We start from the raw sequence: 18,625 nt of genomic DNA, 5'->3' as shown, positions 1-18,625 counted from the left end.
CGCTCGCTTGCTAGGGAAGGTCCGACTTTCGACGAGATCGAGATGGAGTCCGACAGAGCTGGTCAGCTGGAACCAGCAAGGGAGAGGGGGAGCACTGGAACAAGCGGTGGCACGGCGTTTTTTTCGCGTCTGGAACGCTCGCGTCCCGTGGACTCGTCGGAAGGCAAGCCGTCAAGCGGGCCATACCCGAAGAGGCCGATAGTTGATTCTCGATCCTGTGGAGGAGAAAAAAAGGATGACGTGTACAGCTCAAGAGAGCAGCTCGCCTTTAATATGTATAGAAAAAAAATGAGAACAAAGAAGGTAAATAAACGCTCCTGGGAAAAAAAACAAAAACACGAAGAACTCCACCGTTTCATCCTCTTTCCCCAATCCGTTCAACGACGGCTTCAGAAACCCTTCCTCCGGCGGCCGCCACAACGAGCCTCGGGCACCGCAAAGCAAATCCTATCCTATCAGTCGAATCGTGCGTCTCGTCGAGCCTCGATCCTATCCCCGCCACGCCGATCCCTCGTCGGTCGTCCGAATCTGGTGGACTATCTCCATCGCCGGGCGTCCATTTTTGGCCGGGTGAGCCGGGGGTGGGGGGTGGGTGGGTATTTGGTGCCGTGAGTTGCTGCTCCCGCCCGTCGATGCTTGGTTAGCAGAAGAGACGGCGGCGGTACCATGTTGCAGTGCCTGGATGGAGTGAAGCAGCTCCTTGCCGTGCTCCTCAAGTGCTGCCACATCGACCTCAAGCAGCCCAACGGCCTAGATGATCCGGAGGTGCTCGCTAGGGAGACCGTGTGTACGTCCAAGCCGCTTCCCCGTTTCCGTTGTCTCCTTCAATTCTTCGTCCGTAGTACCGTGATCGATTGTCTTCCGTTTGTCTTACTGCCTCGTCTGCGTCTAAAACTTTACCTGCAGTTAGCGTGAGCGAGGTCGAGGCATTGTATGAACTGTTCAAGAAGATCAGCAGTGCTGTGATTGATGATGGGCTGATCAACAAGGTTTGTGGGTGATTGCTGCTGCTTTCTTTCTTTTCTTCTCTTAGGAAAATGAATACAACTTTCTTGCTTTATGTATGTACACAATACACATACACCATACACATGATCGTGATGAGTAATCTGGGTTGTGGCGCTCTTGTCCTGGCATCCTGCAGGAGGAGTTTCAGCTGGCGCTGTTCAAGACTAATAAGAAGGAAAGTTTGTTTGCTGATCGGGTAAGGCTACTTTGCATACTGTTTCTGTTATGCTCTTTGTACTTTGTAGTTGTCCAATGAAAAATATTGTAGCACTATTAGTAGTATTCAGTCATGATCAGGTATTTGTTGATTGAAGCTATAATATCAATAACATAACTACATAAGGCTGCACTCTTTTAACTTGTCCCTTTTCTATGAAGACACAGTTCATGCTCACAAACACTTGCACTCAAACCATCTGAACCCACACATTCTCTGCTTTACTACACACCTGCCAACCAAAACTTTTAATTATGAAATAATCATTTATGCCTGCTGTGTTCATATGTAACTGTGTCCAATGAAAAATAGTCAAGTGAGATCCTGTGGATGCTTACTTTCTTTCCAGTTAGTATGACATTGTATTGCTATAACCATTGTCATTGTTCTTGCAGGTATTTGACTTATTTGATACAAAACACAATGGGATTCTTGGATTTGAAGAATTTGCTCGGGCGCTCTCAGTATTTCATCCCAATGCTCCCTTGGATGAGAAGATCGAGTGTAAGTTTGTGATACTTAGGGCATGTGCACAGTTTGTTTGATTCCAAAATAAGGCATGTACATAACGGCAGATTATGTTGATGTGGTCAAGATGAATAGTATAATTCAAAAAATAAACAATGAACGCCGGCATAGTTCCAGATGATACAGTGTTACAAATGACACTTCCTATTTCATAGTTTCTTAAGCCAACTTATGATAGTACATAGTAGAAATAGACTTAGCATTATTATTTATAAATATCTATGTTCTGTACTAAGGAAAAATATAAGTTTAAGGTTACTGATACATGGTTTTGTAAAGAACGACTTTGATATTCACCACCTCTATCCATAAGTTCTGCTAATTGGCTCCTAATAGCGCCATGCTGAAATGTGACAACTAATTTTAGTGCCACAGCTTACGAGATTAACATCATAATGTGTTACTACTTACAACTACCTACTGTGTTTTTTTCGCTGCAGCAATTGGTATATGTCAGTCTTAGATATAGGTGACCTTGGAAATGAGTTGACATAGTTTCATCCCCATGAAACTAATTTCATCCCATGAAACTTAATCCTCTTAAATGCTATGCCATGTCATAAAAAAAATCTGATGTGGCAGTGTGGCACACTAATAAATGTGCATAAAACTACCATGAAACCACCATTGAGAATAGGCTAAATGCAGATCCAGCATAGATCTCAGTGTTGGAGTTGTGCCTACTTTGACATGTAATTAAATCGGATTAGGAGGATGTGTTAAGTGTTAAGAGGTTATTTGTATTGACTCAGATTGTGATCCTTTTATAGATTTGTGTACTTCATGCCATCTGAGGACTAGTGGTCTTTCATGGGGAATGCCAATATGGGCTGTAACTCTCTTGTTGTTTAGTAGTGTACAATGACACATAAGCAATTGCATTAATTTGTTTTAGCATATGCCGATGTTCTTTCTTTCTTCTCTGTGCCTTATGCCTGCTTTAGTGTTTTTTTTTTTTTTGTATTTGAGGGCAAAAAATATCCCTTCTGACTCTACAATCCTTGCAGTTTCATTCCAACTTTATGACCTCAAGCAACAAGGCTTCATTGAAAGACAGGAGGTATTTAACTAATCTATGTGCTGTGTTGGAACTTAGCATGTTTGTAGGGTTATATGGTTTTGTTTTTAACAAATATTTTACAATCCTGATACTGGCTGGTATAATCGAATTGGCTAGTTTCCAGTTGTTATCTTATCAAATCGTTTGCCTTCACTTTTTCCTTCATGTTTGAGTTCTTTGTTATTCCATTTTTCTTCCCTTATAACTAGTGGTCACATCTTCAGAATTAATGTATAGCTAAACCCAATTCCAGCCGGCTAAATGCTATTGGACCATCACCCAAAAAAGAATATGGATTACCATCTCTTTCTGGTTTCCATTTGTAAGATAGTTCAAATATTTTCATATATTTAGTTAACTTGAATCATAGTTGCCTTCAAATTTGTACTGAGCAATTTTGTGGCTGCATGATGTAGTTCTCAACCCCATTCGATGTGTATTGTTTTGACTTATTAACAAAAAAGACCATATTCTACATCTATAAGTTTGGATTGCTTTGTTGCTGGTTAAGAGAGATTTTGTGCGAATTGATCTATATGTTAAACGGGTTTACATAAACTTGAGTTTGTACGGTGGTGCTTCAAACAGTATTGTCGGAGTTCCCGCCTTTCAAAGCCCTCTCGTGGACCTGTCCCAGCTGATCTGCGTGGGAAGTGCTTCAATTGTTTCTCCCCTTCCCACCGTGCGGCTGTGTGTCGCGGTCAGGTGCGGCGTTTCCTCTGCCGCTTGCTTGGGGGGAGCCCCCACCAGTGGAGGCTTCTCTCTGTGCAATGGAGGGAGCTCAGGGAGACTGTGGTCGGTGCTGCTGGCGCTTGTGTGGAGCCGAGGAAGCGTACTCGTCGTGATCATAGACGTCGGAAGGTTGTTCCTGATGGAGGTCAAGTCCGCGGCTCCTCTATTCGTGCCTCGCCTCTACTCTCTCCCTCCATCACCTCGGGGGATTCAATCTCGAATGTGAGAATCTTCAGGCGTTCAAGGATGGTTGATCGGGCCGAGGATGACCTTCGTCGCGCGTTGATCGTCACCGTTCTTGGCCAGGAGAGTTCTGACTGCGCCACGGGTCCTGGATGTGCTCGCCTCGAGGGTTGGCCTTGAGGCTGATGCGCTTCAGCTCCGACGTGCTGCGTCAAACTCTTTCTTGGTATTCTTCCCCTCTGAGGATCATGTTGTCCGTGCCTTTAATGGAGGACCCCCCTATCAGGTTGCATATTAGGCGGTGGTCTCATCAGGCGTCGGCCGCTGGTGGCGGCGCCTTGCCGGTGCTTCTCGACATTGAACTTTGAGGGATTCCTGCCCATCTCTAGGGAATTAGCATGACGGAGCATCTTCTTAGTACTCACTGCTTAATTCAAGGTCTGCACCCAGATTCTGTGGATGAAGTTAACATGTCTGTGTTGAAGCTGAAGGCCTAGAGTTCCATTCCGGTTTGTCTGTCTGCTGTCTTGGATCTTCACGCTGAAGAGCCGTCGGTTCTTGGAGAGGATGGCTCGTGTTTCCCTCGCACTTTAGTTTACTCTGTTTCAGTTTCAGTTTCAGTGAAGGTCCTCCGTTCGTGTGACTTGCCGGGTGGAAGCCAGCCTCCGCCTCCCCCGCCTTCCCCGCCGGACGTTGATGGCGAAGACCGTGATCAGGACCATCACAGGCGGCGGCCGCGTTTGCTGGATTAACCGCTTTCCTCTGTTCGGACCTCGGTGCATGCACGATGACCACGTGTCGCTTCATCTTCGGCGGAGGTTGGACCAGTTGATGTCGCTTCGGTTGAAGAGTTAACGGTGCATGTGCCCTCCCCTCCGCGTGTCCCTTTGGTTTCCATGGGGGGTAGGCTAGTCGATGCCATTACTCTCTTGAGTGCCTCGGTTGTAGAGTTGGAGGCGCCTGCGTCCCCCCCCTCCCGGAGTCTTTCCCGGCGGTGCCGTATCGGCGTATCCTATGTTGAATGATTTGGATGCCGGCCCGGTGTCAGCAGTTATGTCGCCCTCCCAGCTGGATTCTCCTGTCCCGGAAAGGGATATTCATGTTGTCTCAGTGGACAAAAGGTTTCTGGCGTCTTCATCTGGTACTGGTTTGAATGTTTCTGCCTCTATTGAAGCGGGACAACTTGAATCTCAGGAGGAGAACCAAAGTAATTGTAATATGGAGGAAAGGGCTTCAGCCTTGAACTTGTCCTTGGGAACAACAAACTCATGGGTCTGCAAAATTAGGGCTAAGCCCCCTTGTTTCAAAGTCTATGCCAGGAGAAGAAGGGTTCAGGTTCAGCCGCCGCAGACTGATAATTCTGGACTTTCTACTCCTTTACTGGAATTCCTTGAAGGGGCTACAAAACCGACTGATGGTCTTTTGCCACCTAGCTCCACCTCATTCTGTAAAACGAAAGAAGAAAAAGATGCCAAGTAATTTTCAGCTGAGGCAAAGTAGGGGGGTGGCCAGGATGCCACCTGAATTGGGGTCCAGTTCTGCTGCGCACATATGCAGGCATTTGGGGTTTTCTGATGAACAAGAGAATGTCTCTTTCAAAGATGCAAGCAATTATGCTAGACTGTTTGATTCAGCCCTCTCCATGGAGCACATTGCTGCTCTGGCAGCCTTGTTTGGCTGGGATGTGCCTCCAGCTGGGCAGACCTGATCAGTGGGTTTTTTGGTGGTCCTGGTAGTTGCTCTTTTATGTTTTCATGGATCCTAGCTGTTTTCTAATCTGGAATGGGAGGTGTCTTAATGGCCGTGCTAAGAGGGACTCTGTTAAGTCACTGGTATTTGACATCAAACCTTCTATTGTTTGTTTGCAAGAAACCAAATTATGCTCAATATCAGATTTCGATATCCTATCTATTTTAGGTGCTGGATATAGTAATTTTGTGTATTACCCTGCGCATGGGACCAGAGGAGGTATTCTTGTGGCCTGGCGTGATGGATCCTATTCCTCTAGTGCCTCTGTTATCAAGGAATACTCTGTCTCAGTTCAATTTCAGTTAATGTCTAGTCATCTTTGGTGGTTCACAGGTGTGTATGGGCCTCATCAAGACAATCTCAAACATTATTTCCTCCAGGAGCTAAGAGAGGTCAGGAACGATTGTGTTGGCCCATGGATTATTGCTGGTGATTTTAATCTGATTTACAGGTCGGAGGACAAGAACAATTCCAATATAAATCGGGTTCTGTTGGGTAGTTTCAGGAACTCGATCAATTCCTTGGACTTGAAGGAAATTCCAATGTCTGGAAGGAGATTTACTTGGTCAAACCAGAGGGAGGATCCCACTCTTGTTAAGCTGGACCATATTTTCTGTACTAGCATCTGGGAAGATTACTTTCCTGACTGTATGCTTTGTAGCAGTGCAACTGAAATCTCTGACCACTGTCCTCTGATTCTCAAGCTCAGAGTGGATCTCAGGGGGAAGCGTAGATTCCATTTCGAAAGTTTCTGGCCCAACTTCCCTGGGTTCTTGGAAGAGGTTGCTGCCTCTTGGAACGAGCCGATTCAAGGCTCCTGCCCTCTTGAGAAGGTGTCTTTGAAGCTTAAAAGATTATCCAGAAGGCTGCAGTCTTGGGGGCACAAAGTGGTAGGCAATATTGGGTTCCAATTGGGATTAGCTCGTGAGGTGCTACATAAATTGGAGATAGCTCAAGACAGCAGGGTATTGTCTATAGAGGAAGGTTGGTTGCTGAGAAAGCTGAAGCAGCACTGCCTTTTCCTTGCTTCTTTGGAAAGGACAGTTGCACGCTTGAGGTCGCGGGTTCAATGTTTGAAGGATGATGATGCCAACACAAAATTCTTTCACATGCAGGCTCGTCTCCGCAAGAAGAGGAATTTTATTTCTAAATTAGAAGATGATGGGAGGATTGTCACCAATCATGAGCAAACGCAGGAGGTGCGGATGGTTTCTTTTCCAATCTTTTGGGTTCTGAATTTCAGAGACCTTTTACTTTTGATTTGGTGAATTGCCATAGAAATGCAGTTGATCTGAGCGCCTTGGAGGTTCCTTTTTCAGAAAAGGAGGTGCGGGACACAATTGCATATCTCCCTTCTGACAAGCCCCCCGGTCCTGATGGGTTCACGGGGAGATTTTATAAGTCTTGTTGGCATATCATTAAGGCATGTCTAATGGCTGCCCTGGACTCCCTTCTTCATGGAAATTCTCATAAGTTATGGCTGCTAAATTCATCATATCTCACTCTTATTCTTAATAAAGTGGATGCCTTGACGGCTAAGGAGTTTAGGCCAATTAGCCTAATCCATAACTTTGCTAAATTGGTCACCAAATTGCTTGCTAATAGACTGGGTCCCCGCCTTCTTGAGTTGGTTGCAGCTAATCAAAGTGCTTTTGTAGTGGAAGATCTATTCATGACAATTACATGATGGTCCAGCACTCAATTAAGTCTCTTCACAAGAGACGGGTATCAAGTTTATTTTTGAAATTGGACATTTCGAAAGCTTTTGATTCAGTCTCATGGGCCTTTCTTATTGAGGTGCTTTCTCACCTTGGTTTTGGACCTATTTCGCGTAACCTGATTTCAAATCTGTTGGCCTCTTCTTCCACTCAAGTGCTTTTGAATGGGTCCCGTGGTGATCTTATCAGACATCGGCGAGGTCTTCGTCAGGGGGATCCTCTATCTCCTATGTTGTTTGTATTGAATTATTGATTATGGATGTCCTCAGCAGCCTGTTTTCGCTGGCTGAAAGTAAGGGGCTGCTTCAAAGTCTGGAGGGAGCAAATGTTCGAAACAGACTTTCCATTTATGCTGATGATGTGGTCCTGTTTGTTAAACCTTTAGAGGAAGATCTGAATTGTGTTAAAATGATCTTAGATTGCTTTGGCTCAGCTTCTGGGTTGATATCTAATATGCATAAGAGTTGTGCCATTCCAATAAGGTGCAGCCAGCAGGCTGTGCAAGAGGGCTGCAACCTTCTTCATTGCAACTCAGCTTCTTTTCCGCGCTCCTATCTAGGGCTTCCAATTTCAGACAAGAAGCTAGGAAGGATAGATCTCATGAATTGGGTTGAGAAGATTGCAGATCGACTTCCTAATTGGAAGGCTAGACTACTTAATCTTGCTGGAAGAACGACTATGGTGCGGTTTGTTCTGTCGGCCATCCCGATTTATCTCCTCATTGCCATGAATATCCCTAAGTGGGTGATTAAGTCGATTGACAAGATCCGAAGAGGTTTTTTATGGAAAGGGAGAAAGGACATGAATGGAGGAAATTGTTTAGTCTCTTGGGATATTATTACAAGGCCTCTAAAGCTTGGTGGTATTGGGGTTCCTAATTTATACTTCCAAAGCTGGGCTCTGCAAGCTAAATGGCTGTGGTTGGAAAAAAACGGACTCTAACAGACCTTGGCATGGGCTAAACTTTCATATACCAAAACAAGTCAGGAGGTTCTTTGCTTCGTCGATTATTACTATGATTGGAGATGGAACCAATACTTTATTTTGGTCGGACAAATGTTTAGCTAGGGGTTGCATCATGGACATTGCCCCTGCTGTTGCCTCTAAGGTGGGTAAGAGTGCTCTTTCCACTAGAACTGTGGCCCAGGCTCTTGAAAACTGGCAGTGGGTCAATGACATAAAGACCCTTCTGTCTTTGATTGGAGTGCAACAATTCTTGCAACTGTGGGATGCTATAAGAAGAGTGGTGTTAACTCAAGAAACTGATAGACATGTGTGGCTGCATACCTCCTATGGCCAGTTCACTTCTAAGTCATGCTACAAGGCATTCCTCATGGGATCCATTACCTTTGAGCCATGAAGAGGTTGTGGAAGTCTTGGGCCCCTCCAAAATGCAAATATTTCCTGTGGTTGGCAATACGGAATAAGTGTTGGACTTCTGATAGACTGGAGAGGAGAGGCTTGGACCACCCAGAGTCTTGTCCACTTTGTGACCAGGGGCAGGAAACCGTCCAACATCTCCTTTGCACATGCATCTTTGCAAGACAGTTTTGGCATATCATCCTTTCTCCCTTGGGGTTTGGCAATCTCTCTCCGTCTGGCGATGAGATCTCTTTTCCAGAATGGTGGAGAAAGGTATGTAAGAAGGTGCACAAAAGCAAGAGAAAGAGATTGAACAACGTCATCATTCTAGGGGCCTGGTGCCTTTGGACTCACCGTAACAAGGCAGTCTTTAATGGAGAGAACCCTTCTTTAAGCACAGTTCGAAGGGTTTTCTTAGATGAGTTGGTGTGTTGGAGTAAGGCTGGAGCTAAACATCTTGAGATTTTAGACCTAGAGGTCGCCCTTAATAGGGTCGGGGCGTAGTGTTTGTTGAGTTTGGGGGTCTGCCTGCAGTTTTTTCGCTGTAACCATCTAGAAGTGGTGCTGCAGTATAGTTGCAGGCCAGACTGTGAGTGGGTGTGTTTTCTATTGCCTTCTGTAGGCTTTGTATTTGGGTCCATTTTGGGCCTTTTTTTCTCCTCTTAAGTAAATGATGCGCAGCTCTTCCGCGCGTTCGAGAAAAAACAAATTTACATCATATGATTCCTGGCTTGTGCTTATTACATAAAATTAAATAGCTATCGGCATAAAGTTACAACAACATCATTTGATCCATAGAGTTTTAATTAGTAATATCTTTATAAATCAGCATTTCTATTATTCTTATTAAAGCCAGTTAACTACTAAAAAGTGAATTGATTTTAATGCATTCTGTATCTAATAATTTTCTTGTTTTGTTATTAGGTAAAGCAAATGGTTGTTGCTACACTTGCGGAGTCAGGAATGAATCTTTTAGATGAGGTCATAGAGAGCATCATTGATAAGGTGTGCTGAGATATTTGTATTGACATACTTGTCTGGCTATTTCCTTTTCATGTAGAGCCCTTGTGGACTTATAAGAAAATCATGAAAACAATGTGTGGAGCCAATTAAGAGCCCATAGTTTCTTGAGAAGAATTGGGATTATAATAGGGAGCATGGAGAGCAGCCATAACTAACAGTGTGACACAACCTATGGCTAGGCAACAGTGGATACACTATTGGGGGTCCAACTTGGTTGAGATTTGGAAGCACTGTGGATGTGCGGTCACTGCAGGCCAGCTGGGTAGCAGTTCCAAAGGAAGCATGTTACAAAGCCGTGGCAACAAGGTGCTTCATATGCTGTCCAATTTGGTGAGAAAGAGGTTTAGTTTTTTTCTCTCAAACAGTGGAGGAGAGCTGCACATCTTTATACTAAAGAGAGAATGAGGGAAAGAAACCCCATACAGGGCAACCTACTTACCTCCACTAGGAGATAAAAGAAGGTTTGAAAAAAATGCATAGGCTTATCACGCAATATAAACACAAGAGCACAACCCGACTACGGAGGCAATTTACTCTACACCCTCCACACGATCAAATAGTAAATTCTGAAGTTTCGGAGCTTCAGAAAAACTCCACATCTGCAGCTCTTCATTGAAACAACTATTGGGTAGCCGGCAAGGATGGAGAGGCACCATCAAAGACACATATATTCCTGAAATTCCATAGTCTCCAAGCTCCCAAGACCACAGCACTGCTGAAACTTTTCTTTGTGGCCTTCCAAAATTTTTGGCTAGATTTCCTCCACAATCAGCAAAGCAGTTTGTTAGGAACCCTAGCCCTACCAAGGACTGGTCGGAAGTTGTAGGGGTGAGAGAATTGTGGACAGGGTTTAGGGCTCCTGTGGCGGCGCGTGGGCGCCGTGGATGCTGCTGCGTGCGAGAGGAGAGGCTGCTAGGGCAAATTCTGGCTCCCTGAGGAAGCCGAAAACAATATAAGTTTCTGCTTAATCCCATTAGATGACCACTTACAAGTATTTATGTCCTAGCTGATGCTTATCTGATCTAAAGATAAGAGATATGAGATCTCTTCTAATCTCTATCCAACTAACCAGAGATAATCTCTCCTTTATCTATTTATTAGCTAAGCCTTATCTAATCTATTTGGCCGATCTCATCCAACTGGCCGCATGTGGCCTGTGGCCATGGGCCTTAGCCCCCCTAGCCACTAATGGGCCTGCACCTGGTATAGGAGATGCCGGTCATAACATCTTTCCCTGCCTGCTGAAATAACTTGTCCTCGAGCCGAAAGTTTGGGTATGCCGAGCGGAAGTCATCCAGTGGCTCCCAAGTTGTGTCTTCTTCAGCAAGGCCGTGCCACTTGACAAGGACCTACCAGACGTCCCGCCGCTTGTGCGCGCGCAGGGCTTGGTCGGGCATAGGGAGCAAGCACACGTCTTGAATCGGGGGCAAAGCACTCGTCGCCTTCGGGGGATCACCGCGGTGGGGCTTCAGCAAGCCCACATGGAAGACTTCGTGTATAAGCCATTGAGCCGATGCGCTCCACGACGCGGAATGGTCCTGCATACCTTGGCTCGAGCTTCTTCTTGGCGTCGGGCTCCAGGGATTGGGTGGTGCGGTGGAGTAGGCGAAGCCACACCTAGTCCCCAACAGCGAACTCTAGGGACCGATGGCCGGTGTAGTAGTACCTCTTGGAGAGATTCTGCGCTTGGAGAAGGCGTTGGCGAACCTTCGCTAGAATGTCGTCACGTGAGCGCAGGAGAGAATCAGCCGCCTTCGTGCGTGCTGACGTGCTGTGCCCGACGTGTAGGGTAGCAAGGGAGGCGGCGGCCTGCCATACACCCCCTCAAAGGGCGTCGTGCGAAGGGAGGTGTGGAATGAGGTATTATCATGGTTTTAAAGGCGGCTAGGCAGAACTAGGCGCCCATCCACCGCCTGAACACCTAGGCGACTTAGGCGGGCGCTTAGGCGACGCCTTACTAGCCTCATTTTTGGGTGTTGACACCCGAGAGAAAGCAGGAGAGGAGGAAGCAGGGGAGGAGGACCTACCAGTCTACCACTCTACCACTGAGGGGCGCCCAGGGAGGGGGTGCAGCCGGCCAACCGCGCGCCCAGCGAGCAGCAGCCGCGTGCCCAGCGAGCAGCTTTGGCGTGCGGCGAGCAGCAGCCGCGTGCAGGGCGTGCGCAGGGAGGAGCAGCCGCGTGCAGGGTGCGCGCACGGAGGAAGATCCGCGCGCACAGGAAGAGCCGCACGCGCAAGGGGAGAGAATCAGAGAATAGCCACCAGCCGCGCGCGCAAGGGGAGGAGCAGTCGCGCGCGCAAGGGGAACGCGCGCCAATTTACAGGGGAAACGTCCGCCAAGCTAGCGCATCGGGCGCCAAAATCCAGCGCCAACAAACCCTAGGTTAGGCGTCGCCCAGGGGGAGAAAGGCGTCGCCCAGACGCCTACCGCGCCTAGGCGGACGCCATACTCAATTTTACCTGGGCGGCACGGACGCCTAGCAAAAAATGTCGCCTGGACGCCTAGGCGTCGCCTAGGCGAGGCCTTTTAAACAATGGGTATTATAGCAATACTCCGCCCATGACAGCCAGTCCACCCATGCACGCGGCCGATCACATGTAACACAACGAAGGTACATGGCAATAACCTTGTTAACCACCTCCGATTGGCCGTTGGTTTGGGGTTGGAAGGCTGTACTCATGCGGAGCGTAACCCCCGCCATCTTGAAGAGGTCGCGCCACACGTTTCTGGTAAACACGGGGTCCCGATCGTCGACGATGGAGGCGGGGAACCCATGTCGTCGGACGATGCCATCAAAGAAGGCGCGAGCGACGAACGACGCCGTGTAGGGGTGGCCGAGCGCAATAAAAAATGTGCGTACTTGGAGAAGCAGTCGACCACTGTGAGGATAACGAACTTGCCCCCGACCTTGGGTAGCCCCTCGATGAAGTCCATGGAGATGTCCACCCACACATGGGATGGCACCGCCAGGGGCTGCAGCAGCCCTGCTGGTGGCAATGTTTGCGACTCTGCGTCTTGTTGTGCTGGCATGTTGCGCAAACCGGACCAGTCCGCGACCAGGGCCCGATCGCTCAGAATGGATAAGTCAGCGCAGAGGCGATGTAGTGTCTTATGGATGCCCTCATGCCCAGCCGAGTGAGCCACCTGGATCGCCTGGTGTCGAAGATCCCCGACATCCGACACGAAGATGCGACGGCCGTGCAGCAACCCCGCGTCCTCGCGCTAGGGCGCGAACAGGTCACCCGTGCGCAGGCGGCCAGACAAATGTTGTGCATGACTGCGTGTCCTCCAGGAACGAGAACGACAACCCTAAGATGGCCAGTACCGCGCCCGTGGCTCAGGGCGCGTCCTCGGCGTTGCGGTGGGATAGAGCATCCATCGCGACATTGATGCGCCCCGGGCGGTACTTTACCTCGAAGTCGTAGCCGAAGAGCTTGCTGATCCACTAGTGCTGAGGAACTGTAGACAACCGCTAGTCAAACAAAAACTTCAGACTGTAGTGGTCAGTACGCACCAAGAAGGGACACCCCCACAAGTACGGACGCCAATGATGAACGACCTGGACCAGGCCGATCAACTCGCTCTCATAAGCAACAAGCTTTAGGTGGCAGGCTGCAAAGGGGCAGCTGAAGTACGTCAGGGGACTGGTGCCCTGGTGGAGCACAGCCCCGAAGCGGGTACCCGACACGTCGCAGTCGACCACGAAGGTCTTGTCGAAGTCGGGCATCTAAAGGACCGACCCCGTGGTGAGAGCACCCTTGAGTGCTTGGAACGCCGTAGTCACCTCGTCGTCCCACACGAACGCATCTCGGCATAAAAGACGCGTGAGTGGGGCAGCGATGACGCCGAAGTCCTTGATGAACTTTCTGTAGTAGCTCGTGAGGCCAAAGAAGCCCCGAAGGCCGTGGGCGGAGTGCGGCGTTGGCCACGCACGGATTGTCGCGACCTTGTCGCCGTCCATTGCCATGCCATCAGCGGAGATGACATGGCCCAAGTAGGCCACAAACGGAGCCCCGAAGGAGCACTTTGAACACTTTAGGTGGAGGTGGTGTGCTCGAAGAGCGTTGAGGACGATGGCGATGTTCTGGAGGTGCTCTGCCCATGACGAGGTGTAAATAAGGATATTGTCGAAAAAACAAGTATAAATCGTCGTAGGTAGGGGCGAAGTATGTCGTTCACCAATGCCTGGAACGTGGCCGATGCGTTGGAGAGTCTGAACGGCATGACTACGAACTCGTAGTGGCCATGGTGGGTGTGGAACGCCGTCTTGGCGATGTCCCCAGCAAAGATCTGCACTTGGTGGTAGCCCAAGCGGAGATCGAGCTTGGTGAAGAAGCGATCGCCACAGAGCTCGTTGAGGAGCTCATCCACCACCGGGACTGGGAACTTGTCCTTGGAGGTCTTGGCATGATAGTTGATGCAGAAACGCCAAGTCTGGTCCGCCTTGCGGACGAGGAGCACCGGTGCCGTGAACGGAGACGTGCTGGGCCGTATGATGCCTTGTGCTAACATGGCCTCGCACTGCCTCTCAAACTCATCCTTCTGGAGCTAGGGATAACGGTACAGGCACACCATGATAGGGGCCGTGTCTGGCAGAAGGTGAATGTGGTGGTCGTATGACCGCGACGGTGGAAGGCCTCGCGACTCCTCGAAGACGGCGCCATGCTGCTGGAGAAGGCGGTCCAGCAGGGGCTGTTGCTCCGCGGTCGCCATCAAGGTCGTGGTCGACTGCGCCCTGCTTGGGGCCTCCGCTCCCTGGACGCCGTGCCACACAACGCGTCGTGCGCTGCGTTGGAAAGCGACCGTCATGGCTGCCAGGTCCCAAGTGATGGGGCCCAACGTTCGAAGGAAGTCGACGCCGAGGATGAAATCGAAGCAGCCCAAGTCGATGTCGACGCAGGTGATGGCGTACTCGTCGCTGGCGATAGAGATGGGCACGTGGTGAGCGATCTCGACGCAGCGAAGGCGGTCACTGTTGACCACCGTGACTCGGAGCTGCTCGCCGCCTGAAGGTGCCAAGCCGAGTCGAGTCATCACGGCCCCTACATGAAATTGTGGGTGGAACCGGTGTCGAGCAGGGCCAAGAAGCGCGTCCCCTTGAGCACCACGGGCATGATCATCGTGTTGTCCGTCCGAATGCCCACGAGTGCATGGAGGGAGACCACCAATGCGTTGGTCGTAGCGGCGGTTGTTCGGCCTTCGGGGTGGCATCCGTCGTGGCGTCCTCCGCGACCTCGTCCGCAGACTCCGCCCGACTTCAAGTAAAAGAGACGCTTGCACTGATGGCCACGGACGAATGGCTCATCACAGTTGAAGCACAGCCCTTGACGGCAACGCTCCTATTGCTCCGACGGCGTGAGGCGACGGAACTATCGAATCAGCGACAGGGTAGCCGCGGTCAGCTGTGCAACGCCTCTAGGTGCGGTCGTGGGTTGGAGAGGCATCGGGCGCGGCTGCTGCCGCGCTGGTCGCTGGGGGCCTGACGAGAGCATCCGCCATGATGCTGTTGGAACGCAGCTCGAACGCCCGGGCCAAGTAAACCGCCGTCGGAAGGTACTACGACGCGCGCATCGCTACGTCGACGCGGATGTGGTCCGGAAGGCCCCCCACGAAGAGCTCCGTCTTCTGGTCAACGTCAAGATTGCGCTCGTGGTAGAGAACGACGTTGAACCGTTCCGTGAAGTTTTGCACCGTGGAGCGGAACAGAAGCCGACCGAGTTCCGCAAGGCACGAATCCTGGCCAGGCGGTTCGAACTGCAGATGACAGAGTTCCTTGAAGCGCTCTCACAACGGCATCCCGGTGTCTTGCTCGAGGGCGTAGTACCACGTCTGCGCCGCGCTCCGAAGTTTATAGGACGCGAGCCACGTCCGGTTAGAGGCCAACGTCTTCTGGCCGCGAAAAAACTGCTCACAGTGATTTGAGCCAGTTCAGGGGGTTCACCGAGCCGTCATACGTCGTGAACTTGAGCTTGTAGAATTTCGGTGGAAGTTGATCGTGGCCCGGCTTGGAGCTTGATCGGTCCTGGAACGCCTCGTCTGGGGACCGGTCGGAGGCGCCTAGCGGGGAGGGGAACATGGTCCCATCCACCCCCTGTATAGGAGGTATGGGGCTAGCGTGCCTCCAAAGGGCGCCATGTTAGTAGTAGTCGCCGACGGCTGCGACACTGTTGTGGTGATCGACGTCTTGGAGGAGTAGACCGGCGGTGGTGCGGAGCCCAGTGCCCATGCCGGAACTTTCGACGCCGACCGCATGAAGGTCAACTGGTGGATCGACACACCCGCCGATTATGAGGCCGCCGGGGTGGACGTGAGGGCCGGCAGCGATGGAGACGACAGAGCATCGACGACCGCGGTGGACGATGGCAGAGGCGGCGACGGCTGGGAGCCAAGCATGATGGCTTTCATCGCGGCCACGTTGGACTGTAGCGCGAACATACCGGACTGCATGTTGTTCATGCCGGATTGCTTGTTATTCACCTGGGCTTGCAGAGCTCCCACGTTGTTGAAGTGGCCGAGGGACGCCGTCAGCTGCTCGCTGGTCACCGTGGGAAGGGTGGTGGTCACGCCGGAGGTGGGCTGAATGGGCGTGGTGGTGATGGGCAGCGCGATGGTGGAGGCGAGTAGCAGTGATGATGGCTAGGGGGAGGAGGACGGCAGGGAGGCGGGTGGGGCTGGTGGTGGGTTACCCATGGTTGCCGAAGGATCAGAGGTCTATACAAGGCTGTTAGGAACCCTAGCCCTACCAAGGACTGGTTGGACGTTGTAGGGGTGAGAGAATTGTGGACGGGGTTTAGGGCTCCTGTGGCGGCGCATGGGCGCCATGGCTGCTGCTGCGTGCGAGAGGAGAGGCTGCTAGGGCAAATCCCGGCTCCTCGAGGAAGCCAGAAACAATATAAATTTCTGCTTAATCCCATTAGATGACCACTTACAAGTATTTATGTCCCAACTGATGCTTATCTGATCTAAGGATAAGAGATATGAGATCTCTTCTAATCTCTATCCAACTAACCAGAGATAATCTCTCCTTTATCTATTTATTAGCTAAGCCTTGTCTAGTCTATTTGGCCGATCTCATCCACCTGGCCATGTGGCCTGTGGCCGTGGGCCTTAGCCCCCCCCCCAGCCACTAATGGGCCTGCGCCTGGTATATGAGATGCCGGTCATAACACAGTTGTCATGGTGTCTAGGTGCAGTGTGTTTGAGGACAGTAGGGCCAGCAAATGATGCTACAATTCGTAGCAAAAACACAGCTAGTAAGATTATGTTGTACTGTCTCCTCTTGATCACAATGAACACACTTCGGGATGTGCTAGCCCCCATTTTGCTAACCAATCTACTGTTCAGCACTTGTTTCGAATCCTAAGACGTAGGAAAACCTTGCACTTGGGAGATGTCTGCCACCATATCTGGAAATTAAGTTTGATAACAGAATCTTTGCAAACATCACTGTGTATTGAAGTTGTCATAATATGTATGTCCCCTTTTGAATCGCGTTGGCTGATACCTTACTTACATATGTAACCTTTCATATATGAAAGGATCAAGATACCCTAGGGGTTGAATTGGGCTTATGAAAATTTTCACACAAATTCTAACCTATTACATATCTGAATTCACATATGTGCCTAGGAAATGAAAGCGCGACTATCCTATGTACAAGAGCACTTAGCAGTCATCAATTATTTTAGTTAATACAATAAATATAGTTGTTTTTGTAAACAAGAAAAATGTATATAGTTATAGGCTTATAGCTATTATCAATAGTATCCTTTTTGTGTTGGTTGATGCACTGTGTTGTGCTTATTACTTAAATAAATACTCCAAACAAGTGAAAACGTGACAAGTTGGTCAGCCTATGTGCTATTTGAATCTTATTAAGTTTTTTCTTTTTCTAAAAGACTTTTGAGGAGGCAGACACAAAGCATGATGGGAAAATTGACAAAGAAGAATGGCGCAATTTAGTAGTGAGGCATCCCTCTTTATTGAAGAACATGACACTACAATATCTCAAGTAAGATATTCTAATCTTTTGCGTATGCTGTTAACTCTGTTTAGCTGGAAATAACAAAGACAACATTAAATACCACGATTTATTTAGATAATATCAGAACACATGCGATTATCCTGAATGAGCTAGTATTGTAAATTGTAGTTCTACTTCAACCAAATCAATTTATGGTTCTAATCATGCTAACTTTGTGCAGGGACATCACCACTACATTTCCGAGCTTTGTCTTCCATTCTCAGGTCGATGATACCTGAATTTCTGAAAACTAATGAATGTCAGAAGGTGGACTGCTTGCTTTGCTAAGCAAACTTTCAGTGCCTGTTTGATGGTTCAAAAATCTCATCGTCCTGAAGGCATCAAATCATCGTTTGTTGTTAATAATCTTTTTCCTTGTTTTTTATTTGGAATTCTTGCTGGATCCTGTGTGAATCCTCTTCTATTTTCCCTCTCAATTGTTCCTTTATTCTATTTCGGTTTTGATGGCCAGTACTTGAGTCAGTTAATGTGTACAAAGTTGCGTCTGATGCTGCCCGTCATTGAATTGTATGGCATGTGAGGAAGATTTAAATTGTATATTCAACTTTTGTGGTCATGATAGTTGCACATATTTTTACCATCCTTTCTAATTTATATTTGTTATTTTTTTCAATATAGTAAAGTTCTTGAACTGAAAATTCATTACTCATGAACATGGATAAGTTTAGATTAGATAAAGTTTTTTCTACTCCGTTTTAAATTACATAAGTTATTTCAACTTCCTTAGAGATCATATGTTGACCAAATTTATATAATAATTAATTAAACTTATATAATAAAATAATATCATTTATGATACTAAAATAAACATTATTAGATTATTTGTTAACTATTTTTATAGTATACCTATTTGATGTTGTCGTAGTAAAGACACCAAAGAAAGGTCGCAAGAAGAGCCAGGTATAAGTTATAGCACCTAGAGTATGTCTATATGAAGTTACCATATCAGAGCCTTCAGAGCCATGACATACAGATTTGTATAGACGTTTAGGGGACAGTA

General features: G+C 48.6%; 1 protein-coding gene across 4 annotated transcripts; it reads left to right on the top strand.

The window, feature by feature from the left end:
- Positions 1 to 295: 295 nt before the first annotated feature.
- On the top strand, positions 296 to 18,219 carry LOC100282800 (uncharacterized). 4 transcript variants are annotated; one of them, XM_020551726.3, is made up of 9 exons: positions 296 to 787; positions 907 to 989; positions 1,145 to 1,204; positions 1,621 to 1,729; positions 2,761 to 2,813; positions 6,593 to 6,676; positions 9,482 to 9,562; positions 17,480 to 17,592; positions 17,786 to 18,219. In XM_020551726.3, exons 1-9 carry the CDS (start codon positions 667 to 669, stop codon positions 17,841 to 17,843), a joined length of 762 nt encoding a protein of 253 aa, XP_020407315.1. In that variant the 5' UTR covers positions 296 to 666; the 3' UTR covers positions 17,844 to 18,219. The 4 variants fall into 4 exon arrangements, with proteins under 4 accessions (XP_020407315.1, XP_008676867.1, NP_001354021.1 ...); NM_001367092.1 differs by lacking the exon at positions 6,593 to 6,676 and having other exon boundaries at positions 336 to 787; positions 17,786 to 18,207; XM_008678645.4 differs by lacking the exons at positions 6,593 to 6,676; positions 9,482 to 9,562.
- Positions 18,220 to 18,625: the final 406 nt, after the last annotated feature.

Source organism: Zea mays, chromosome 1, assembly GCF_902167145.1.
Source record: "Zea mays cultivar B73 chromosome 1, Zm-B73-REFERENCE-NAM-5.0, whole genome shotgun sequence".
NCBI lineage: Eukaryota > Viridiplantae > Streptophyta > Magnoliopsida > Poales > Poaceae > Zea > Zea mays.
Note: the sequence above shows the minus strand (reverse complement) of the source record. Positions and strands in the feature narration are given on the sequence as shown.